Raw genomic sequence first — 25289 nt, forward strand, 5'->3', positions numbered from 1 at the left:
AAATTAAATCTTATAATAAGTATACAATGAACTCACAACTGTATTTAAGAATTTACTTTGAGTATATATGTATTAGCAAAAGGCTGATATGATCCAAACCTTTCGGGCTGTTCTTGGATATAGTTTGTGATAGTTCAAAATGTTTAAACCTGCCGTTACATTATTCTGTGTTTTTCTTTTCAATGCTTGGCTGCCGAAATCCTCAGTAAGTATACAATAAAGTTAAATAGGAAAATAGAACAAATACATTGATATTTAAAATGATTTTTTCTTAACTTGGAGCCTGGCCAGATGTATTCAATTTAGTTAAAATAACTATACGTGTTTTCATTCTTGATAATTTTTATGAATAGTTCTTTTTTCTAAAGAAAAAACTTTTGCAGACTTCATTTAATGATCTTCACGTAAGTTTTAAAATATGTCCTCGTTATGGACAATTTAAATTTTACTTTGGACATTTGGACAAGTTTTAGACTAGACTAGACTAGACTAATTAGACTTATTTTGGAGAAATAAGACTATTTGGTCCCATTTTGAAAAACAGTTATGAACACCAACAGTTTCATCTTTAAATATTAATAAGGGATATTAAAAGTCCAAAAATATTTCTGCAATCACCTACCTAAAAAGAACTGTATATTTGTTCCCGTTCATCTGACGCTCCTATCAGAAAGAGTAGTTTGACTTATAATTGAATTGTTCTTTTATGGACAAAAGATAGCAAAGACGCAACCAGCATCATTGTTAGATGTTTTTGTTTTTTCTAATGAAACAAAAAATAATTCTAATAAAATAAAGAATCAGACAGACATAATAAAGAATTGCCTATTTATAATCGGCTCTATTTTCTGTAAGACTTCTACCATCAAATTTTGAAACACTCCTTTTTGCACTTGTACATTTTTAACTTTATATATTTTTTTTAATTGATCACTTAGTGTATTATTTATTTTAAGGTAAGTCAGTAAGCTGTGCTGCATTTATCAAGTTACATTTAAATTTACTAGAAAATATTTATACTTTGAAATTACAGCTGAGAACCATTTTAAGACCAGTTTAAAACTATTAAATCAAGTGAATATTTACACTTCAAATTTCATCCACTTTTACAATTTTTTGCTATTTTATAGCTACTGCAGAGTTAGCAATTCAAGTAACCAATGTTTTCAAGCACGATAGGTGTTATGAAATAAAAATATATTTTGTTTAAAAAGAAAATTTTGAACCTCTAAGCAACCAACATGAAGTGTACATAAAATAGAGAAATACGAATAGATTTTCTCTGTAATAATTACGTCAGCCTCTGTAAAGAACGTTAAACCTCATCTTTAATTCTGAAACATTATTCTGAGAATACAAATACTTCGTTTTCAGCCTAAATGGAAGAGAATCACTTCTGCATAAAGGTACATTGGTACCTAACTATTGAGTTTTCATATGTTATAGTCCACTGTAAAACTGTTAAAGCATTTCTTTCATTGATTTTAATCTTTTTTGAATTATAGGCGCTAAGAAAAGCTAAAGTCTCTTTGTGTCTCAGGAGCCTGAGTTTTAAATATTCCAAACTCAATGCACGTAAGCAGCGTACTCTATAACCGATTCATTACTTTAATGCCACCATGGTCAAAATATTTTAATTCATTAGGTCCTGCAGTATAAGTAATAGTCTTACGTAGATAGAAGCGTTTATATTGTTGAAATCAAAAAGTAATTAAATTAATATTTAGAATAATTTGCTTTACTATAGGGTTTTCCAATAGGGACGCTTGAACTTTGACAGCTGATTGCGGCCATGTTGTTTGAGTGACAGCTGTCAAATGCAGTGTGTTATATTCATTCCGTCCTCCCAAACCACCATGGCAGGTTACAGTGTCGAGCAGCACGTGCAAATCATAAAATTGTTTTATGAAAATGGGTCTTCAGTTCGAGCAACGTTCCGCGCACTTCGCCCGTTTTACGGTCGCGATGATCGTCCTGCCGAGTCGACTATCCGTCGATTGGTGGACAAATTCGAGTCAACCGGGTCAGTTAACAATCAGCCGGTTCCCGTGCGTCAACGTAACGCGAGATCTGCCGAGAATATCGCCGCTGTGCGCGACAGTGTCCTCGAAAACCCGCGGCAGTCAATTCCGCGTCGCGCACAGGAACTCGGCCATTCGCAGACGACAACTTGGCGAATTTTGCGTTGTGACTTGAGCCTGCACCCGTACAAGATCCAGCTGACCCAAGAGCTCAAGGTTAATGACCATAGACAGCGCCGTGTGTTCGCTGACTGGGCATTAGAGCAGTTGGAAGTTGACGCCGATTTTGGCAAAAAAATCATCTTCAGCGACGAGGCGCATTTTTGGATGAATGGCTATGTCAACAAGCAAAATTGCCGTATTTGGGACGAGACCAATCCACACGAGGTTCACCAAGTGGCAATGCACCCGCAGAAAGTGACTGTTTGGTGCGGATTTTGGGCCGGAGGCGTGATTGGTCCGTATTTTTTCGAAAACGATAATGGTGTGGCCGTCACCGTCAATGGTGAGCGATACCGGTCGATGGTAACCAACTTCTTTTAGCCTGAAATCGAGAATATGGATCTGGACAACATGTGGTTTCAACAGGACGGCGCTACGTGCCACACAGCACACGTTACGATGGAAGTTCTGCACGATCAAGCGCCCTTAATGGAAAACCCTATACATATATAATTTGTTGTTGGATTTTAAATTGAATTGTTTAATATCATTATTTGATATTATTAAATCCTTTTGTGTCTTTTAAAAATTTTTTGTTGGTGAATGACGGCGCAGTACACAATTTATTTTGTAGATACTTTATTGTCCTTTTTAAAAAAATATATTTTCTATACTTTTTTTAAAAAGGATAGAAAATAATTTAAAAAATCTTTTTACATCTGGATTCAAATGCAGACGCTTCTTACGTATTATTTCCAAATATTTGTTGGAGCTACTTGTATTGTTATTTTATACGTTTAGACAATGACGGCTGAGCAAAAACAAATGGTTCATCAACATTTCGAACAAGTCGGCATGGAATGTATCAAAACTCATGAAATAACTGCAGAAGATGTCACCAATCTCAGAACGAGGAAGATTCCAACTGGAGAAAACGCGTCATGTTTCTTGTCATGTATTTTCAAACACGTTGGAATTGTAAGTAACAAGCCTATTTATTGTATTTTTTGTGTGAATTTCTTACATAAAATATTTCTTAAATAATACAAAAGAGAAACAAAAAACAAATTTTGAACTTAAAACATACTTACTTTCTTGTGCATTTTAGATGGACGACAATGGTTTGTTACAAAAAGAATCAGCAATAGAGTTAGCCAAGAAAGTGTTTAATGATGAAGAGGAATTGAAATTAATCGAAGACTATCTACACTCATGCTCTTCTGGTACATATATCTGTATTAATAAATGAAGTTTTCATGACAAATGTTTAAGGTGATTCATTAAATCCTTTTTTAATTTTAGTTAACACGGCAACTGTTAGTGATGGTGAGAAGGGTTGCGAACGATCGCTACTAGCATACAAATGTATGATCGAAAATGCTTCCCAAGTAAGTAATTAAATATAAGAAAGTTTTAAAAATTATTTCAGATGGTTTCTAAAATATGTTTTTTTTTCAGTTCGGCATCGACCTTTAATCACAGCCATCTTTAATCTATCTCCAACCTTGAATCTTCACGTTAGTTGACGTTTTATAAATAAATAATAAACGTATTAAAATTCAATTATTTTATTTTTTTAAATTGCAACAAAATATATATAGAACAAATGTGCTAGGAATATTGTAGAATCCGATGATATCACGAGCTTAGACAGCAGCTATCTAATTGATGAACTGAAATGAAAAAGAAAATATATTACAGAAAGTTCACTCAACAAACAATAATAGTATTTTTTAATTAAATTTTAGTGCCATGATGAGAATATACTCAATAAAACGAGAGAACTTTAATTACACCTAACTGCTCTATGTCAATGTTATATACATATATTTTAGTTAAATGTCCAACATTAGCACACAAAAAACTAAATAGTGTTTTGAAAACATCGTTTAAACCTGTAACACTTTAAATTAAACTTTTATTTCTTTTTGGAATAGGTTTGAGGTATGTTTTACTTGCAATATTTAATTTAAATAATCTTACCGCATCTTTAAAAGGAAGGAAACATTGGAAGAGCAATCCGGCTCTTTCACAACCTTTTTCGCCATCACCTACTTCCTTGTCGTTTACTAGAAGTAAGCATAAAATTTATATATCAACTTACGGTAAAAAAATCTTAAGTTGTTGAATACCAATTATAAAAATGTAGGTAATATCTGTGTACCTGCTTTGCATGTTGTGATTATTTCCTCAGCTTTCTTCTTGTCAGCCTCATCAGAGAAATACTTGTTGGATAACTCCACAGCTTTATCAGCATCAAATAAACCTTTGTCGTCAATCTGGAGTAAAAGATATAAATACCCAAATAAGAATAATCCAACGAAATACAAACATTAGAATTAGAGGAATCGAAATGCACAAAAGTTAATATCTTTGTATTAGGTCTTTTTGAGGGGGAACGTCTCAATTAATTATTTTTTATGGTTAGAATTATTTAAGGTCATATTTGCTCTAAGGCACGGTTTTCTTTTAACCTTTGAATAACCGTAATGATTAATATATATAATATATAATATAATATATTAAACGTATACGTGTCCAACAATGGCAACAATTAGCTGTTTTCCTTAAACAGCAATGAAAACAAAATTTTAACATCTACTTACTACTTGGATTTTTTTAAGAACACATCCCATTAGACAGGGGTTGAAGGTGCCTAATGTACCAGCTTCCTTCGCTGCCTTAATGTCATCCTCAGTAACACCGAAGTTTGCGCTGCATTCAGCTACATGAGGCAGAACTGCCGTGTGGATCTTGTTCCTGTCTTCATCACTTATGGCCTGAAAAGAAGAGTTTTAAAATACAAGTCCACTTTGCATTGAGAGAAATTTCTAGTATTTATTCTTTAATTTTCTTCCATTCAGATTCATCTTATTTTTCACTTTAAAACTGGAAGCATCTTAATTTAATACAAAGCTTTTTTTAAGTTTTGATAGTATTCAAATTAAACGATAGTGCCAAATGGAAGTAAATTCTGAAAAAAATACTTTTAAATGATATACTACTAATAAACTATAAATAAAATTATAATTATTGAAAAATAAATTTACCCGCGCACTCCTGAGGCTAACAGCCAACACACCAAACACAAACAGATACTTCAACGACATCATGTTTATTATAAAGTTATATAAATAAGACAATTCACTTCACAGCTTCTTTGCTTTGTGATTAATGCTCTCTGTAACCGATCTTTATATACTAGTGAGAATGGTCAATCTTTTTACAAGATGATTATCTCAAACTTATTTACGCTACGTAAAAACAGGTAAATTTGGTCATCACATTATTATTTTTTTTACTTTGATTCCGACAAATAAAAATTCTGAAATTTAGTTTTGGGAAACTAGTTAGTGATCACAATAATTTTCTTAAGCTATAACCTTTATTTTATTTTTATGTCTTAATACGATCAATACTAGCGATCTATTTAATAACTATTGATCACAATTAAACATTATTTATAGTGTGTATGATATACAAATTTATGTAATAAGCAACGAAACGTGATTCTTTGTGAGATTACGACGATTTAGCAAAAAGTCTACTCTGAATTAAATTAAATAATATATTAATTACATTTATAAATGCTTGTTATTATTACTTACTAATGATTAATGTTTAATTTGGCCATATATTCGTATAATACCTAACGATGGATTCAACCTGTAGTTGAATCAAACATTTTCCTTATTTATTAAATGGTTTTTGATCACGACTTCGTCCGTGTGGTATAAGGTTTTGCATGTTAGATACATTATTTTGATCCTTTCAATTTTTTATAAAAAAGGCGAAAATTTTACCGCTTATAAGAGACAGTTACAAAGAAATAACAACGACTTCCTTAAAGCTTTAGTTAACTATTCTGACTCTCAAACACAATTCAGCGAAACTTAACTAAAATGTAACAATTAGTGTAAAACCTATTGAGAAAATTAAAACTTCTATATAACTTCTTTCCAAAACTTGCATACAGTCACGTGAATTTTTGTACTAATATCACAATTAGATTGCGATTTGATAACAGGTATAAATACAAAACTGGATAAAATTTAACTTTAACAAGTTCCTAAGCCAAATGAAAACATTACACTCTCGTGTTTTAAACAAGCGATATAGGTGAAATATTTAGAAGTTTAAGGCTTTTTAATAAACAGTTTATACTTATTTTGTGTCAATTTATTAAAGCCGAAAGTTGATTAAGTTATTGAATATGAATTTATTGTTCACCGATTCTGCAGCCATTTATTTCCAATACTTATAAATAGATGTCATTCAAAATTTTTATTAAAAAATAATTATAAAAATAAAAGGAACTAAAAATTTCAATGTATTTCAAATATCGTCTTAAATGAGGTTTATACTTTATATAATATGTACACATATTTATAAATGATCCTCATTTGGAAATCTAAATACGGGGAGAAAAAAAGCCTACTATAACATTAATTATAATTATATAAATGGCCATTATTTATTACAAAAAAAAAAACAAAAGCCATGAATACTGAGCTTTATATATATGTAACGATTAGTTTTATTTTAAGTCTTAGACCAAATTCTAAACTGGTTTCTTTGATTGCAGCATTAGCTCATCAAGATATCAACAAAGTCCACAATCAAACAACACTAATTAAATAAAATTATTCTTAACAATTTTGTTGACGTACCTAGGATAAGATAAAAAATATTTAACTATGTTTCACATAAGTGTTCAAGTTTTTAAAGAACTTGGACGCTGATATGAAAAACACTATAGACTTGAAATTAAACATTAATTTAACAAAGAGGATTTATTTGACCAAAAAGATTTAACGATCACGACGAATGGTAATTTATCAATGTAGCAACCAAAACAAATATACTACCTGCATTTCCCCACTAGAAACTGTAATGAAGATCGTAATTTTTGAACCTTAATTAATAATTGAAAGCAAATCGAAATATATTTACCACCACGTACTTATTAATTGAATTAGTATGTGGTGGTAATTATCGCTGAGAGTAAAACCCTTATATACTAATAATTATTAGTCTGTCTGTGTAGATATATATATATATACAATAAAGTTACATACAATGAAAGCCTTAACACTTGTACTCGCCACCTATTTATAAATTCGTTACATATGAATAATATAGTAATAAAAGTGACACATAGTTAATAATATATATAGTATATATAGTTTTAGATATAAAGTCCACTTAAGCGAACAAGGATTTTTCCACATCCAACGCCTTGCTATAATCGTTTTAGTCAACGTGCTAATAGCTGACTACGATCATTCTAGAAATATTTGATCTTGTTAATAATATTATTATTATATATTTAACATGAAACTAATTATTTTTCAGTAGTTATTTAAAAAATGTATTTTTTTTATTCCATGAAATAATATTTAAATATTCTGATTTTATAATTTAAATTAAGAATAAACCTACGTCTCTAGACGAATAAGTGTTAACCAATAACTCTACCTTCAATCTATAAGCTGTAAATAATATCGCAGAACCATTGTCCGCATCAAAATCATATTTGAAATTATGAATCAATGTTTGGAATAACAAATTTTTTACCGTAAACGCCGTATCAGATTTGATCTTTATAGTACACTAGCTCTTCCACTTCGCATCCGATCTTGAAGATTCGTAGGGCAAATCTTATCACACACTTTAAGAATATATTATAATTATATATTTTCCAAATTCTTATACAAAACCTTATGCATAAGTTAGGGATTTGTGTTTGAATAATAAACAAGTCGTATAAAATATATAGTTGTTTTAAATGAAAAATATTTCATAACATGCAGGCTTACCTTATATAACTCTTATTAGAATTTTTATGTCTTATAAGTTTGCTATACAATATATATATATATATTTAAGGAGAAGCCTACTACTTTCATAAATTTTCTAATTATTATCAAGCAGAATTTCTGTCATAACCCAACAACTCTTTATTCTATTTTTCTAGACGGACTATTGTAGTGGAAGTCTAAGTAGCATGTTTATGATCTATATTTTTGTAATTAAAATTAACAAAGTAGAAATGCCGAATAGAAGATAGAATGATTTTAATATTTTAATTGATATTTCCCAGAAACTTCGATATAATTACTGTTAATTATGAGCAAATTGTAAATCTAGTAAGAAACGTGACTGTGCAATCTGCTTAATAAGGCTTGCAAATGATGCTTTTTGCCAAATTTGTGTAACCTTAGTGTCAAGACTGCCATTGAGGTTAAAAAATGCAACTAAATAGTCTTTGTTTCGAAATAAGTGTGTAACTACCGTCCTTCCGACGAACATTACTAAGGTTTTTACCTAACTCTTAAACATTTAAAAACGCTTCGCTGTTATACAAGTTTGTGGAAAAAAAACTTCGTTGTTTCATTGCTAACAAATAAAGAGAAGGATCTTAAATGTTATTATACATATTTGGCGCATCATTTATTGCTTATTAGTAATGAACTCATTTCAATTACTCTTTTTATAATAATTATGATTTTTACAAACGAATAAATATTGAGTCGTCCGCATATACAAGATATCTAAATAACTCCCATTTATCTCTTTTCTCTCAACTTACCAATCTTTAATATGTATAAATAGACAGATTCAAGACTATGCAGAATTTCGTAATATTATATAGACATCGTCGGCATATAGTCGTTACTAAGTTCCAAAAAACTATGGTACAAATTACGATTTGTTTTTCTCAGTATATTGTCCAGCTGGTATTTTCCTCTCTTTGTTTGTATGGTGTGTTTGTTTGTTCCTAACAAGTGTATAATGTGCGTGTAAGTGAATAAATCAATTCAACATGTCTTTTAGTACAAAATTATAAAATCACACTTAGTTCCTGGACTTCAAAACAGTTAGTAATTTAACTTGAAAATATATTTTATCGAAAAAAGAATATAATCTAGTTGAAATCTGTACAAATCCTTTCATATATTTTTTTGTACTCTCTAGAGGAGTGTACTTTATAAACAGTAAGTGTTATTATTTGAAATCGATTGTAACTTTTATGAGATTGTTAATAAGATGAAACAGCGGTTATGAATGTAAAACAGGTAATGTTTTGAGTAACGCATACATAAACGACTAAAATAATATAACCATTGTTAAAATTGTTTATTCATTTTTAATCATTATATTCTTAGAACAATTGCTTTTAAGACAGAAGTCGGAAAATTTAAACAGTGATATAGTGAGCAACGTGTTTTTACATTACGCAAATATGAAATTCTTAGGATTGTCATCATATATACATTTCGCCGTCCAGTAAGAAGCCTCGCAGATATCTTTATACTTCTTGGCTGGAAAATAAAAATATATATAAATACACAGATTAAGAGATATAAGTCCTGTTATAGTATAAATAATTATATTATAGCAAAACTTGTTTAACGTACGTAGATACAATACACTTATAGTATTATTTTACAGACGTAACAAAAATTTGTAGTTGATGGGGGATAACAGTATATTTCAGAATAAAAAAAGTAGAAGAAAGTTTTTGCGTGTCATACAAATTTAGATGTTGCATAAAATTTTAACTTATTCTTTGAAAAAATCCATTAAATGTTACTCACAAATATCTTTACAATTTTCAATGGAAGCCTTCATTGCCTCTTTCATATCAGGGGGGAACATCAGGTCCACTTGTTTAATTGAAGCTTCATAGTTTAATTTGTTGTTTTTAACCTCGAATACAATTTATTATAATTATTAAGGCATTAAATGTAATGAAACAACGATATGAAAACTCACAAGCTGCGACATCTGATAGATACAGGCGATGTAACACATAACATTTTTGTCTTCTATAAATTTCCCTTTGTCTATTTCACCCACCATATCTGAAAGGCGAGTCCAGTTAAGAACTATATTAATATCGGCTTCAAGGTTATTATAAAAATTGTATCTTCTTAAAAGTTTATAAAATATTTTTTTTTATAGACCCGAAACAGATTCATAACCTAACTTTTACTACCAAAGAAAATTCCTTCACAGTACTTTTGGCTTTTCTTACTCAATTACATAACAAATATGTACAAACATAAACATCGAGAATAGTTCGGAATAATTAAAAAAAAATTTACCCTCCGTGACGTCATTTTTCCCCATGCAATTTTTCTTCAGCATTTTTGATGAATTTTTAATCTGTTGCCTGGTCATCTAAAAATATGTAACAATGAAACCCTTTGAAATAACATGAACATTATAAATAATAGTTTTTAGATATATATCTAAAATTATACAAAAGAATAGCATGAATCGTAAATTACCGGTGCATGAAGTCAATTAGATGTAATCATATGGGTTTTTTTTTGTGACATTAGTGATTAGAAGGATGAGGAACGGAGTAGAAGATCCAAAAACTTTTTTTTTTAGTACAAAAAGCTATGAATTCGATTTCAATTGATTGTTTATTATAGAAAACTTATTTAAAATTAGATGTGATGAATATTTTAAATTATATTTCAATTTAAAATTGTAGGCCAGCTATTACTTTTTTATGTATCTAATTAGAAATAAACCAAAGAACTATATACTTACGTCATAAATAAACCAAAAGTTCTATTTATCAATTTTTTTTCATAACATAAATATAAAACTTTTATATAATTATGAAACTCGAATATTTTTGGACATTTATTATCAAAACCACTATTACATTATTCCAAGGGATGGATTGCAATGAATATATTAATATTTACCTTTAAAGATCACCTTGACATATTTAACCTATAACATGTGACCGATAGAACCTCACAATTGCTTGAACATTTACATTATCCAGATTAATTTAGTACGCATATCATAAATTTCGTTTTACTACAAATAACATTTATTAAACTAATAGCAAAATGTATTTCTTTGAATAAATTTAACAAGAATTAAAAATGCTATCAACCGTTTAGTATAAGCTAAGAACCTTTTTTTTTTCATAATTTTAATTAAAGGTCCAAAATGACAAAATATCAACACTTACAGCATCGGTACCGCTTGCTAAAATCGTAACAAGTATCAACAAACACAATTCTTTCCGATCCATTCCCCTTTATTGAAAATTCAAGAAATACTGTTTGTTTCTCATCTGTAAACCAATTTAAAGGCTAGTTAATAACGAGATTGCAAGTTAAATACGCAGTCAGTTATTCTATTGCATGTATTTGTCCAGCTAAAGATTAGTAATTGATGGTTAAAAAGTTCAAACGCATACTTACAGGGGACTCTAACTAGTGCAATACAAACATTGCTGCGACTAATGACTATATCAAATAAACGACATTTCTCATTATTCAATTTCTTCTTTTTTTTTATTCCGTGTGTGCAATTTTTTTTTTTCCTTTCAAATTCTATGCTTTGACATATTGTTATGATGAAACTAGTATTATTCGGATTTACTACGCGGATTTTATTATTTCAAAACTACATAATCCCGACGTTTCGTCCTCGACACCTCGTCTGCCTGTGATCACGGTTGCTGCAAAGTAACCGAAACGTCGGGATTATGTAGTTTTGAAATAATAAAATCCGCGTAGTAAATCCGAATAATACTAGTTTCATTTAAATGAATACTCGCGAAAATCTTAGATCTCATTATATTGTTATGATTTTTAAATGTACATTATACTTTTCAAATCATTTGAATGTATCCAACAACTTTATGAACGGAACAAAAGAAAAACAAAAAATGTACTCCACGAATTAAATGTAAGTAATAGTTTTATAGTTGTGCCATGAATTATCTGCCTGTAATTTGCTTTTCTTCTTTATAATTGATAAAAACTGTTGTTCTAAAACTAGTTGTATAAACAATTATGAAATACACAAAGGAAAATTATAATAAATACTGGTTGGTATACAATTAAGATGCACAGATAGAAAAAGAGTTGAAAGATTGTAATCATTTTGTTGAAAAAATATATTAAACGGTAACCATTTAAACGGAAGTTCACAGTTTTCTGTGAACAGATCGCCAAACAAAATCTAAATAAAAATTATACCGTGATCACGTAAATGCACACACGTAAGTTGGTGCAAAGTAATCCGAAAACATTATTTTCATTAAAATGAATAAGTACTCGCGAAAGTCTTAGATCTAAAAAATTATACACTTAGCATTTTCTTTTTTTTAATTCCTTTTAAACCTGCCGCTCTAAAGATACAAAAGATTGTAATATTGTTTTATAAATTCGATAAATTAACGAAAAGGTTTACTTTAAATTTAATATTGCAGGTTTTCTCTCCGTCGACCACACATATGTTCGATTTTCTCATTATAAACTACTTATTTGTGACATTAACCACTCTAGATAGAGAAGGAATCGGAATAGAAATCATTGTCATAACTCAAAACAAGTTTATTTATTTACATAAAATATCCCGTTGACCTTACTATAAACAAGTTCGTGACAGTTTGATGCACGTATCAAGCCTAAACTAAGTAAGATTTAAGACGATTAAGATCTAGTAATAACAAAAAAATATATGTGATGATAATTCACTATAGTTTTAAAAATTTATTTTGAATATTAAAATTATTATTTTTTTATTTTTAATCCATTCCAATGAAACAAAAAATCGTATGTCTTTAATTATAAAGATAAATAATTTTACCATTTAGCGAACGTTGAACCGTCTGAAAATAAATGGCAATAAAAAAAATCTGAGTTCTCTAATTAGCACCGAAATTAAAAGGTCGTATAGTTTTCTCCAATCCAAACCAATTCAAAGAAAACAATTAATAGTGTGTTATATTTTTATTAGTTTTTTTTTTGTACATATATTTTTAGTCATTTATTCACATTATTATGTAATTTTTATACAGTTTATTTTAATGGAAACGTTTTCACTAAGATTACAAAGCAATTGTGAATGCCCATGGTAATGAATACGTAGAATGCTAAATCGCAGATCAAAGGTTAAAAACAATATAATTATCACGGCTGTTGTCTCATATACTCGTAGTATAATAAAGTATTCTTGTATTTTATGAAACACTTAATACACAGGTATTAGTCAGTTATCTGCATCAAGACTATAATATAATTTTTCGAAAGGGACAATAGACTGGCAAATTCTGTTGGATAAATTTTATGAGTGGTTGTAACAACAGTCCTTGTTCAAGAGAAAAATATTTTTACATGATGCCATTAAAAATTGCTAGAAACAAGTTTATTTATCAAGTGACTAAATTCATGTTAAAATTTACATTATAAAACAAATAAATCTGTTTCATCTATTGCTTTTTTAAATTCTAATACGTTTGTAATAACATGCAAAGACAGGTCTCTATACAGGTAAGTTAAACTTCAAGGAAATATAAAATTGGCTGGATTATCTTCATATAAACATTTGCAGGCGTAAAATATACCTGCACAAGGATCTTCGTACTTCGCCTCTGAAAGAATTAAAACATACATTTGCATATGAAAAATTATAGATTCTTCTAGAAAATATGTCTCATGCTACTTACGCTCCTTTATGCACTTGGAGACTGCTTCTTTAGTTGACTCTTTTAATTCTGGGGGGTAAAGAGCATCTATTTGTTTTGAAATCAAATCCTTGTCCAATCTATTATTTTTTACCTGAAAAGTAATTTCTTTTTCGTTTAAATGAATTATAAATCTTAAATCAATAATATTATTAATGTAACCTACCACTTGAATAGTTTTATAGATACAAGCAATGTAGCACATCACATCATGATCTTCTATGAAAACTCCTTGTTCAATCTGTCCGACTTTGTCTGAAAGAAATAATATTTTTTTGCATAATACGAATCGCTCGTGTGGAAGAACAAGGAAAAAAGACGTGCTAAGTATTCTAATCTACCTATTAAATTGTTCGTTATAAGATGTGACATTGAATGTTAAATTAATTATTACAATAATAATGTATTGAAGTCAGACATATGTGAAATATATTGAACAGAAACTATAATAATTATCTAATATTATATAATATACATATACTATTGAAAAGGCTGCGAACTCAGCTTAAAGTAGGAAATCTTTCAAAATAAGACTACTGCCAACACAACTACATAATAAAATACCAAAGAAAATTTTCAAAATCGTCCAATTTACAAAATTACGAAACATCCATAAATGTTTAGACAAGAAATTAAAGTAAAATAAAATATACAGTAATTTACATAAAATAAATAATATGAATGAATAAAAATAGAAACATTATTACAATAAGTCAAACGCAAGCACCGATATAATTGTCTCAATTCTAATGTATTAACTATTTACGAGTCTGTTATTTATTACTTGAAAGATTTTCCGGTTGACTTTAATTTTTTCACTAATTAGAAGCCATTATTTTTAATAAATTTTAAATATAGACAAATCCGACAATGTTATAGGATCGTGTTATTATTATTATTATTTTGTTTATTTCGAAGATCTCTGGAAATTTAGACAGGTTATTCCAATAATAATAAGTAACTGCAGTAATTTTTTAAACACAGACTCAAAAAGTATTCTATATATTTTAATTCAATCTAATGGATTATAAACAAAAATCTTTTAACAACTATATTAATTTCGTGATGTGATTACCATTGATGTGTCGAGGATCTCAAATTTGTCATTTGAACTTGAATGCTTTATTTCAAATTTAAACAAGTTTATTCAATATACGTACCAGACGATCTCAAAAAAGTCACTATACGTACCATTGTTAACATTATGTTTAGGCATGCACTGATTCTTCATGATAGTCATCGTCTTTTTCAACTGAGCCCTCGTCATCTGTTAATATACTTTGTTATCAACAAAACTTAAAGCTTAAATTGCTTAAAATCTTACACAAAGTTTGGAAAAAAAATGTCAAGTCAACATATAATATAAAATTCTTACCGCTAATCCTGGTTCCAAGATATAAGAAAATAAAAATAAAATTAATACCAACTTATTCATTGTGAAAGACATTTATACTGTTATATATTTATTTATTAGATTAAATTCTTAACATATATATTTGGTTTGACTTTTCGCAACGGCAATAATATCGCAATGATTGATAGACACGTCGTCGTTAACTCGTAAATAGATTTGGGCGAGATCTGTTATTTAAATATCAAAAGCATAACTACTTGGTGGACGTTGGTAACCCTTAATTTACTCATTTTAAATTATACGCAACCAAAACGTTTAACTTCGTTTAGCATAAACAGTAATTTTCTATGACACGGCTATAGTTTTTTGTCAGAAGGAGTTCGTCAATTTGTTATTATAATGAAATCAATGTCGGGAAAAATATACTGTAATATTTCTAAGTACTCATATGACACAACTAGTTCTATTGAATACTTACTTTTTAAGAGTGGATGAGACGAGATGTGTTATAAATTAAGTGCTAATACAAATAATATTACATGCGCAGGCAAACAGGTAAAAGTAAATTTGAAATAAAGCAAAATTTTTGTTATTATAAAAAAATATAAAATTTTTTATTTGATTTAAATAATATGTATTAATTGAGAAATATTTTCATAAAAGATGAAATAACTCAACGCCGTACATAATGGAGGAAAACAATAAAAGAAGTATTTGTTCAAGCTACGAAAAGATGTCGACAAAGACGACAATTTATATTAAATGCGGTGAGTTTAAGTTAATCCTTATAGATTAAATAGATTTCTAAATCATTCTAAAAAAACAATAATTTCAGGATTTTTTAAATTTCAAAACGTCAGTATTCATGTTGATGATACAGATGTACCGCAGCAGAGGATGAATTATTCCTCAAGTGACATGACATTTATTATCTTTATTTAAAATTTTTAATGAAAATTATTAATATAATGTTCTTAAAAAAATATACTTTAAACATGTTCTTTATTCGCTTCGAACTCCGCATTTTTTAATGAAAAACTCCTTGTGAATCGCACTCTTTTGTACCTTATACCGACCATTTTTAGACGTATAATATCTCCAAGAATAATTGAAAATTATGCAAAAAACCAAAAAAAAAATGTTTCATGTACGAAAAAAAGCGAACGTCTAAGACAAAACTATACAAAATTAGGAGTCCAATTATTCATAAATTTTTTTTTTTTTTGGGTATAATTGACAAAAAAAATAACATTCTATATATTTACATGTACTTATATCTGTTCATAAAATTTCACTTTTAAAGTACGAAAAAAATACTTGATACATCTCAACACAACACATTTAAATATAAGTATTTACCTCATAAACTACATTTTGCTCAACTATACAACTTTAGGTTATAACCAATTATATAATAAATAATCGATTAAGTTACGTATAATTTATCCAGAGTATGTTTATTGACACACCTCATCATAAATATTAAAACAGTTATAAGATAAATTAATATAATATAAGGAAATTTTGTACTTCCTCAACCATTACAAGATCTGCAAAGTGATATATCACAAGACGTTCGATAAAAATTATATTCAATATACATGTACTTATATTAAATACAAAGTCAATTGCCATCTTATAAACAACTACAAAGCCATAATACTAGCCATATACGTAGCTTACGAAATAACAGAACAAAATCACATTGCAGCACTAATCGTCTAAGACTTAGATAAACATAACAACGACATTCAATAAATAATAAGATCAGTGATTCCAATAATTATTCATAAAGATGTGGAATTGATCGTGTCTATTAAGTTCTAAATTATAACATAACCTGTGACGATTTTCATTTTCACATAATAAAATAAGATAAGAAGATATATATTTTCAGTAGGTACTTTGTAAGATTTATTTCAATATATTTTTCTATAGTAATTTAATTTCAATTATTGGCTGAACATTGCTTTAGTTTTTAAAGTAAAATTATAGGAAGTAAGCACTCGTCTAACATAAAATTAAATAAAATATGTAGTTTCCCTTATTGAGTTAGAGTATGCAATTAAATGTTACGCAATAAAATTACACATCGCGAGTAAGAGGTTAGAGTGTTCCTGCTTTAATAAAAAGATAAAATTAGCGGATATTTCAACCGGCATACATATAAAATAATGCATTGCATTTTACACTTAATATTTACATATGTCTTCTGGATTTATTACATTAGATGCTAAAATTGAGTAACCCTGATATTAAAATATAAATAAAATTATTTATCCATAAATAAACATATTTATGGTGTCAATATCATCACTGGGTATAGGTGTAAATGTCGCAGGCGTTAATCAATTATCTTCTGCCATAAAGGCAAGCACAATATCGGGATTCAGAAAGACTGGCCATGTACATCCTAGCAGTCGTCAAATTTCTAGCAGCGTTAACCATTTGCGAAGCGGTGAGAAATTTTTTAAAAATTATAAAGAAAATTCTACATCCAATATATATTGTTTCGAATGTAAGCTAAACTTAAAGAACCAACCAAATAAAATATATCATCATCAAAGCTGAATCCGAGATCAAATACTAGTCTCTCCTAGATTAACACAAGTTACCGTACCTATTTGTTTTTATTAAATACTTACAATTCAAAATGCTCTTAATAATATTATGATTATATACAGTCATATACACAATTCTCAGGACAACTGCAGTAATAGTTGCATTTTCTTAATGTTTCCATTGAACCATGGCATAAAAACTACTTATTGGCCAACTTACGACTATAGCTTCCCGCCGTTTAATATATTATCACCCTGATATTATATATAAATTTTCTACTTTTAACTGTATTAAATTGTGTCATTAACAACCCTGCCTTTACTTATCAGTGGTTTTAAGTGATTCGGAAATATTTTTCAAAAAATTAAGCGTAGAATCACAAATATTTCTGAAATCAAATGTGAACTCCGTATTGGTTTCGTAGATTTGAAACAAACAAAACATTTGTTTCAAATCTACTAAACCTTTTTTTCGGTTTAGCCATTTCAGAACATAACCCGTATTATTTAGATTTATAGTTTAGTGCATTCTACATGCAGTCAATGGTAAGAATTAATCAACTGCAGCGTTTTTTCGTTGAGTGGAATCTTTCAGTGAATGCGTGCAAATGCCGAAGCCCTTAGTCGAAGCCTTTCTTTGCAGCTCATACCAAACCTTTGATTTATTTCCTTTCCTTCTCAACTTTCATCATTTCTACTAAGGTAATACAAATGGAGATAATACAAAAGGCTAAAGCATATTAGTGGATCCATAAGATCCAAGATAAGAAATTTATTAAATATGTTTTTAATGATTGAATATCATAATTTAAAGTAAAAAATTATAACTTTGCAACAAGCACATAAAATAGTTGAATATAATCGAATAAAGTAAAATTTATTTCAGATGACTATGAAGCAAATAAAATCAACAGGAAAAATGATGCGAAAAACATGTCAACCAAAAAATAACGTCGCTGATGGTAAGAAATTTTATGTATACATGAGCTTAATTCAATAATGCTTTAGAAACGTGTATAAAAAAATCATTAAATTTTTGAGATTTATAATTCGACAATTTTTTTTTTAAATCTATTCTCATACAAATTCGCTGATTCATCAAAATTTTCATTGTCTTTCAATCGCAGCCTACATTTTCGTCATACGTGTTATCAATTTGTTTTCCAATTAGCAGAGATATTGAATTCTCTTATAAGCTCTTCTATCGTATCACCAAAAAACTTATTATAATGTAATTTTCCGTAAAGGACAAATTATTAATTAATTTTTTTTTTTAATTAAGGTTTATCAAGAATTTAATTATATCAATAGTTTATAACGATTTTTACATTTTTCTACACTTGTGTCAAATTATAACAATTTTCTGAATTAAATATTTTATAACTATAAAAAATAAATATAAATAACAGATAAAATCGACGATATTGGGACTGGCGTTTTCATAGAGGAGAGAGAAGTAATGTGTTACGTGGCTTGCATAATGAAAATGGCGAATGCCGTAAGTATCGACTAACAGTTATGAATTTTATCTTAATTCATAAAAAAGGAGGTTTCTAATTCTACTGCCTTTTTATATGCATTTATACGCTTCACGTCTAAGTTCGACAGTTGTTGAGCGATTTTTGTCGTTCTACCTGACGTTTTGATGTCACTTACATTGTTTTAAGATCAAATAATACGGTAAACAATAGTTTAACCTACAATAACAATGTAGTTACTGCTCAAATAGTATAGATTCGTCCCCACTCCCAACATGGAATACATCTCTGTGCCGATAATGCCATTGGTATAGGCTAACTACATCCACTTGGCTCAATGTAACGCCGGGTAATTTGTATAGACAACAATCCCAATCTTACAAACGACATTGAACCTTCCTCAGTCAAAATGTGAGCTGATTCTGCTTGTTCTATCGTCTATAATCTATACAATGGGAAATATTCAGTGGAATTATTTGACATTCTCCCTCTTTCAAAAGTCTATCAATAATCTAGTGTACAGGCTTCCCCTGTAAAAGCAAGACCGGCAAAGTATCTGTAATTACCCTATGTTGCGGATGTCAATTTGTGACGGTCACCACCTTCGACCCTTTGCTCATTTGCCACCTTATCCCAAAAACTAATTGATAAAGTTATTATTCTGATGATTTTCGATGGATTACGGTTGGTTGTTTCTTTAAATACTTCTGCTATCAGGTAGATTGTAGACAGGTATATTTTTTGAGTCGAAGTGGACTATTTAGTGATATTATATATTTATATGATATTATAAATACATATTTACTGACTAGCGACACATTGAAGTAATATTTATATATGTATATATAGTCAAATGTACTACTAAACATGTTTTAATGACAGATTAAAAATAACAAACTAAACTATGAAGCGGCTATAAAGCAAGCAGATTTACTATTACCAGACGAAATAAAGGAACCAACAAAAGAAGCTATCACTGCCTGTAGAAAAGTTGGTAAGTACTTAAAATAAACATCAATACAGAAATAATTAAGAGTACTATCTATAAATAAACTATATCTAATTATTTTTACTATGTTAAGGCTTTAATTTTTACAGCGGATTCCTATAAAGACATCTGCGAGGCATCTTTCCACGTCACCAAGTGTATTTACAACCACAATCCATCGATATTTTTCTTCCCCTAATAAATATTAACAAAAATGTTTTAATTTTCTTTTTCTTACCTACCTTAGGATGAATCACTTCGATTAACAAAAAAATGTCTCCATTAACCGTTTATTGCTAACATTACATATTAATAAAAAATATAAACTGAACGTATAAGATAGTCATCAAATTGAGGACATTTTTTCCGCCACTTGCTAATTCACGTCTATTTCGATTTCTTCCCAGTAATAAACTGTAATTATATGCAATTGCATTGTTTTATAAAAAAAAATACGCTCTACCTTGAAGGAGCTACTTAGTGTCCATCAAACGGAGATGTTTAATTTACGAAACGAATTGTCTTGAACGGAACACACTCAGCGTATTAGTTTCGCATATTTTTAACTATAGCTGATAAACACACGAACTTTAATGAAGTAAACAATATAATGTAAATTTTTCACAGAAGACTAAATTTAAGAAAATTTCTTTTGTTGCACATCGTGACTGACTTGAAACAGAAAATATTAATAATTGACGTCATTTATCCCATTTTGACTAAAACTACATTCGATCACTACCTAAAAATAAAGCATGTACTGTTTCAAATATTTAATAAGAGAGCCAGGCTCAATCATTTTAAAGCTGATATATCAGTTTGACGTGTAAAGCTGATTTTATCTAAAATTACGTTATACAAAACTCGTTACAAATACGGTCATAAAAATGCAATTAAATGTTTTTTCGCTTCCGTTTCTGTTTTACCTTAGGAAAAAATAATAAACATTAGATATTTCAACCAAGGTAATAGTTTTACGCCCAATTTTTATTTCAAGGTTTATATTTGTTAGATGTTGCTTTATTTATTTGACTATTTCAAATAAATAAACTAGAAAATAAATGCAATTAAAATGGTCCCCCACATTAAATTCCTTGCAGGTACTATAATAGATCGGCACGTTAAGTACAAGTTTTCATCGGCATTCAATATACAAAGCGTTTTCTGTTCCTCGTCCATTTAGATTTCTCATTCCCAACATCAATACGTACTAAAATTTGCTAATATTTTTGAATAAACTCTTAACTCTCTGTATATAGTCTAACGATGAAAACTTAGAGTAAGCATACAGTCATTCAGTCAGATACATTAAAATCTATCATTAACATTTTCTCTGTCTTCTATAATCCTACCTATTAGGTTTTTAACATAAAAACTAGTTGAGTCTAATATGTAAATCAATTATTGTTAAATAAAATTTACCCAAACAAATGTAGCCATCGAATATCCCTACATACGTATCAGTTTCTAAATAACGTGTGTGCACCAATAGCTTTTTATTTTACATTTTTGTCATTATGATGTGAAGTCATTCTGAACGTCCAGCGATGAGCCAGAATTAAAATATCATTACCTCAAAATATATTTTAATTATATGTCTTTGTGATTTCTATAAAATAATTTCCTTGTCAAACTAGTGTTAGTGTCCATTTTGGAATTGAATAAAAATGTCTGTTTTTAAAATTTTTATTTTCATATGTGTTTTTGTTGGATTAGCCTTGGTAAGTTTATAGGATATTATAGCGGTTGTCTGAAAATTATGAGCATTTTGCAGCTCGTGCCGATAAAAAATGTGTGGTTATTACATTTATGTGGTTTTGTGTTCAGATCAGTGTTAAATATAACAAATTTCTTTTAATTCTCAAAAGACTACTCGCGGAATAGTAAAAAAATCTGTCCGTAAAAATGCCATAACACTTTATATGGTCAAGAGAATACTAGACAAGAAATGAAAATTTGCCTAAAATATTTTGTCTTTGTTACCTAAATTAATGAAGTTTTATTTTTTATCTACGAAAGTAAACAAAAAAGTTCATCTACTTCTACAACTGATACAATGTTTTTTTGTTTAATTCAATTTTAATACATTCACAAAAATTAATTAAAGAAATTTAAGTAGTAAAAACTCTAGACACGACACTGGAGGCGATTAAACCTTTAATTAATTTTTATACTTTATAAATTATAACAGGCTAGAAGCGACCATGACATGAAGAAATGGTTTCTTGAACTAACCGTGGAGTGCAGCAAAGAACATCCCGTCACCAAGGAAGAAATACAAATGCTCAAAGACCATAAAATTCCCGACAACAAGAACGTTAAATGTCTGATGGGATGTGTCTTCCGAAAAATTGGATGGGTACGGAATAAATATTCTGAGAAAGAAAATGTCGCCAAAAATCAAATACTTTACTACTGGTAAATAAAAATTTATATTTCAGTTGGACGATAACGGAATGTTTAGCTTCAACAATGCCTACAAGACGTCTGAAGAAGAATATCCTGATGATAAGACTAAATTGGAAAAGGCGAAAAACCTTTATTCTTTGTGTGAAAAAGGTAAGTTAATCTTTGTGTTATAAATATGCCGGTTAAAATCACTTTACGGTTTTCACAATAACCGGAATCATGTAACTATAAACTTTTGAATCCTTTCAATTTTATCTTTTTATTTAATGAATTAAGTCTCGTCTTTCCGAATGCAAGATTTATTCCTGATTAGTTAAGTTTTCTACTTCCAATCCCTTTAAATTGTACCTACTATCCATAACTTAATTCTATTCAACAATATTTTTAGTGAACACTGCAGAAGTCAGCGATGGCAAAGAGGGATGTGAGAGGTCATCGCTTTTAGCCAAATGTTTAATAGAAAATTCTTCTAAGGTAAGCATTTTCTTAATTGTAACACGCTTACTTCGTAACAATAGCTCTGAGGCAGTTGAATGTCTCGATATGCCATTAGACTACAAACATTGTTTAGAGTCTATGATACGTTTAAAATACTGAATGGAATATTAAATATACAAAACAGCTTCAGATTATAGATTACTACTTTTGATTTCTTTATTTATGTATACAAATAGTATAGTTTAAATTTTGATACCTCATTGTTTTGATACGATAAGTTCATTCTCGTGAGAATTATTTTTAGGTGCTCATATTTTTCTAAATTTTATTTTTCAGATGGGCTTTGTGGTTCAATGAGCGTTTCGTCAGTATTTGGCAATGACAGATTACATAAATTCTGGATAAGATATTAGTGTATTTCACATTTTTTTGTAATTTTGCACTTCATAGCAAGTTAATTAAAGAACAAAATATATTGATGGCAAACTCATCTTCTTACAAAAAAAAAATAAAAAATTATCGTTTATATTTATTTATTCTTTAAATGTTTCTAATGTATTTAAAATAAAAATAAATAAATTATACATATTAAATTTTAAAAACCCCTTCGTATTATTTGTCACTTAAAGAATATACTGGCATGCGTGAGGGGGTTGATCGAATAAGATAGCTAAGAACCACCGCAGGGATACATTTGACTGACTTGCCATTAAAAGCAACTAAATCGATCGATCGAATCGATCGAAAACGAATTTGCACTTAACACCTCTCTTTTTAAATCAGAGTTTAAAAAAAAAGTCTGAGCAAATCCGACAAAAATATACTAATAAAAAGACTAACTATAAATAATAATTTACTTACACATTACACATTTTCTAAGAAATCTATTCATTTCCTAAATAGCAATCGGAAATGTAAAACATTTAAGATATTGGTGGGTATGTGGGGACAGCGGGAGGGTATTCAGAATCACGCATCGCGCTCATGAACGAGCGATTTTATAGGACTTTGACGTCATTAAGAATATTAACAAACGTTAAAAACACTGCTTTATTGAACATGAACGTTATAAAGAGTTAATTGAAGTAGTTTCTACGGCAAAAACAGCTGCTAGAAAGACTATTCGTGATTATTGGTTAGGTTAGGTTAGGTTATATTATAATTATTTTACGGTATAACTGTTACCCGATTGTCTCAATAAGTGTTATAATAAAAAAAAAATTAACAACGTGTTTTATTGCAGAAGGCATTTACTTTATACATTTCCTAATACGATATTGGAATTATATACAATTCCGAGGAAATTTATACGTTTCCTAGAATATCTATGCATTAAATAGTTTGTCAAACAATATTTTATACATTTCCTAAACAGTATCGGAATTGTACACATTTCCTAGGATTTATATACACTTCCTTGATTTCATACATTCCCGGTAACATATACACAAATCATTTACGATTATAATAAATTTTAGTGTGTGGCATAGTTTTTTATACTTTAAAAAAAATTCGCAGAACTAAATTCTAAATCCATCCAACTTTTGATTTGGGCTCAACTGAATATTTACTGCAATTCAAACAAGAATACTGGCATCACAATTTAGTAATACAAGTTTTCAAAACTTTTCAACCATAATATATATTTTTTCAAGAATTTCAAGATGGTTAAAAAATATAACTTAGGTATGAGATGTGACAAAATTGAAAAACTTAAATCTCAATCTAACCAACAATAACGCACAGTTGACATTGGCAAAATAATCAACGATTCCAGTGCAAATGAAGCCATAGCATTAAAAAATGCACTATTATAGATAGACTTTTCCTATTAAAGAAATTACACATTTATTATCTCGTTTGCACACATAAAGGTTACACAAAATACGGACTAATTATTATACATAAACAAAAATACATGGTTTGTCAATCAACAACAGATAAATATAAATTCAGTTTCGACGATCTATAAATATTGGAATTCAGAATCAAGGTTCAAAATAATATATTCTAAGGACAACATTGTTCATGGACGCTTTAATTTCTCTAAATTATAATTGTAATTTGTCATAAAATTTTTAAAAGACTATTTTATATTGATGAAGAAATCTCTTTCTACAATTCAAGATATTTTTTTAAAATTTCGACTGTATGGTACCTAACTTTCACCACCCCCACCACCATATGGTACCACCCGTGCGACTAACGAAATGAAGTCGTAAGTGCTGAACGCACCAAGTCAATAGCAGCCTATTTTTACCCTTTCCTTTTAGATTCCCCAATAATAATTGGAAGGAAACACAGACGGAGCAAACTATACCAGTCATTTGTTGTACGTACGAGGAAGGAAAAAATGTATCGCTTCG

The 25289-nt window shown here is 29.0% G+C and overlaps 5 protein-coding genes across 8 annotated transcripts; 3 read left to right on the forward strand and 2 right to left on the reverse strand.

The window, feature by feature from the left end:
* The first annotated feature begins 50 nt into the window (after window positions 1-50).
* LOC116770688 (uncharacterized) lies at window positions 51-3746 on the forward strand. The gene is made up of 5 exons (XM_032662264.2): window positions 51-205; window positions 2985-3161; window positions 3292-3406; window positions 3486-3571; window positions 3642-3746. The coding sequence occupies exons 1-5, from the start codon at window positions 140-142 to the stop codon at window positions 3657-3659; spliced, it is 462 nt and encodes a 153-aa protein (XP_032518155.2). The 5' UTR covers window positions 51-139; the 3' UTR covers window positions 3660-3746.
* LOC116770689 (general odorant-binding protein 19d-like) lies at window positions 3736-5382 on the reverse strand. The gene is made up of 5 exons (XM_032662268.2): window positions 5234-5382; window positions 4790-4963; window positions 4348-4462; window positions 4167-4252; window positions 3736-3856 (listed from the first exon to the last, which is right to left on the reverse strand). The coding sequence occupies exons 1-5, from the start codon at window positions 5294-5296 to the stop codon at window positions 3845-3847; spliced, it is 450 nt and encodes a 149-aa protein (XP_032518159.1). The 5' UTR covers window positions 5297-5382; the 3' UTR covers window positions 3736-3844.
* A 3985-nt stretch (window positions 5383-9367) lies between these two features.
* On the reverse strand, window positions 9368-15268 carry LOC116770690 (uncharacterized). Its single transcript, XM_032662269.2, has 11 exons — window positions 15071-15268; window positions 14887-14962; window positions 13862-13950; window positions 13678-13789; window positions 13535-13602; window positions 12350-12357; window positions 11188-11254; window positions 10295-10370; window positions 9963-10051; window positions 9785-9896; window positions 9368-9508 (listed from the first exon to the last, which is right to left on the reverse strand). Exons 1-11 carry the CDS (start codon window positions 15140-15142, stop codon window positions 9420-9422), a joined length of 858 nt encoding a protein of 285 aa, XP_032518160.2. The 5' UTR covers window positions 15143-15268; the 3' UTR covers window positions 9368-9419.
* A 267-nt stretch (window positions 15269-15535) lies between these two features.
* LOC116770692 (general odorant-binding protein 72) lies at window positions 15536-20299 on the forward strand. Of its 2 annotated transcripts, XM_032662275.2 has the most exons (6): window positions 15797-15816; window positions 17420-17507; window positions 18497-18572; window positions 19020-19108; window positions 19971-20082; window positions 20187-20299. In XM_032662275.2, exons 1-6 carry the CDS (start codon window positions 15812-15814, stop codon window positions 20273-20275), a joined length of 459 nt encoding a protein of 152 aa, XP_032518166.2. In that variant the 5' UTR covers window positions 15797-15811; the 3' UTR covers window positions 20276-20299. The 2 variants fall into 2 exon arrangements, with proteins under 2 accessions (XP_061376887.1, XP_032518166.2); XM_061520903.1 differs by lacking the exons at window positions 15797-15816; window positions 17420-17507 and adding an exon at window positions 15536-15604.
* Window positions 20300-21055: 756 nt separating this feature from the next.
* On the forward strand, window positions 21056-23785 carry LOC116770663 (general odorant-binding protein 99a). Of its 3 annotated transcripts, none has more exons than XM_061520904.1 (5): window positions 21056-21355; window positions 22268-22435; window positions 22518-22635; window positions 22874-22959; window positions 23260-23785. In XM_061520904.1, exons 2-5 carry the CDS (start codon window positions 22286-22288, stop codon window positions 23278-23280), a joined length of 375 nt encoding a protein of 124 aa, XP_061376888.1. In that variant the 5' UTR covers window positions 21056-21355; window positions 22268-22285; the 3' UTR covers window positions 23281-23785. The 3 variants fall into 3 exon arrangements, with proteins under 3 accessions (XP_061376888.1, XP_032518123.1, XP_061376889.1); XM_032662232.2 differs by lacking the exon at window positions 21056-21355 and adding an exon at window positions 21464-21797 and having other exon boundaries at window positions 23260-23784; XM_061520905.1 differs by lacking the exon at window positions 21056-21355 and adding an exon at window positions 21856-21873.
* Window positions 23786-25289: the final 1504 nt, after the last annotated feature.

This window comes from Danaus plexippus, chromosome 7 (assembly GCF_018135715.1).
Source record: "Danaus plexippus chromosome 7, MEX_DaPlex, whole genome shotgun sequence".
Classification (NCBI taxonomy): domain Eukaryota; kingdom Metazoa; phylum Arthropoda; class Insecta; order Lepidoptera; family Nymphalidae; genus Danaus; species Danaus plexippus.

Excerpts from the sequence above, each read along its gene's own strand:
- LOC116770688 (XM_032662264.2), top strand. The coding sequence starts at position 140 with ATGTTTAAACCTGCCGTTACATTATTCTGTGTTTTTCTTTTCAATGCT. Across the intron at positions 206-2,984 it reads CTTGGCTGCCGAAATCCTCA|ACAATGACGGCTGAGCAAAA; the intron begins GTAAGTATACAA and ends TTATACGTTTAG. Across the intron at positions 3,162-3,291 it reads TTTTCAAACACGTTGGAATT|ATGGACGACAATGGTTTGTT; the intron begins GTAAGTAACAAG and ends TGTGCATTTTAG.
- LOC116770690 (XM_032662269.2), bottom strand. The coding sequence starts at position 15,142 with ATGTCTTTCACAATGAATAAGTTGGTATTAATTTTATTTTTATTTTCT. Across the intron at positions 13,603-13,677 it reads CTCCAAGTGCATAAAGGAGC|AGGCGAAGTACGAAGATCCT; the intron begins GTAAGTAGCATG and ends TAATTCTTTCAG. Across the intron at positions 10,371-11,187 it reads TAGCAAGCGGTACCGATGCT|ATGACCAGGCAACAGATTAA; the intron begins GTAAGTGTTGAT and ends ACATATTTTTAG.
- LOC116770692 (XM_032662275.2), top strand. Across the intron at positions 17,508-18,496 it reads CGTTAACCATTTGCGAAGCG|ATGACTATGAAGCAAATAAA; the intron begins GTGAGAAATTTT and ends AATTTATTTCAG. Across the intron at positions 20,083-20,186 it reads CACTGCCTGTAGAAAAGTTG|CGGATTCCTATAAAGACATC; the intron begins GTAAGTACTTAA and ends TAATTTTTACAG.
- LOC116770663 (XM_032662232.2), top strand. The coding sequence starts at position 21,744 with ATGTCTGTTTTTAAAATTTTTATTTTCATATGTGTTTTTGTTGGATTA. Across the intron at positions 21,798-22,267 it reads TTTTTGTTGGATTAGCCTTG|GCTAGAAGCGACCATGACAT; the intron begins GTAAGTTTATAG and ends AAATTATAACAG. Across the intron at positions 22,960-23,259 it reads TAATAGAAAATTCTTCTAAG|ATGGGCTTTGTGGTTCAATG; the intron begins GTAAGCATTTTC and ends TTTATTTTTCAG.
- LOC116770689 (XM_032662268.2), bottom strand. The coding sequence starts at position 5,296 with ATGATGTCGTTGAAGTATCTGTTTGTGTTTGGTGTGTTGGCTGTTAGC. Across the intron at positions 4,964-5,233 it reads TTAGCCTCAGGAGTGCGCGG|GCCATAAGTGATGAAGACAG; the intron begins GTAAATTTATTT and ends TCTTCTTTTCAG. Across the intron at positions 4,253-4,347 it reads AATCACAACATGCAAAGCAG|TAAACGACAAGGAAGTAGGT; the intron begins GTACACAGATAT and ends GCTTACTTCTAG.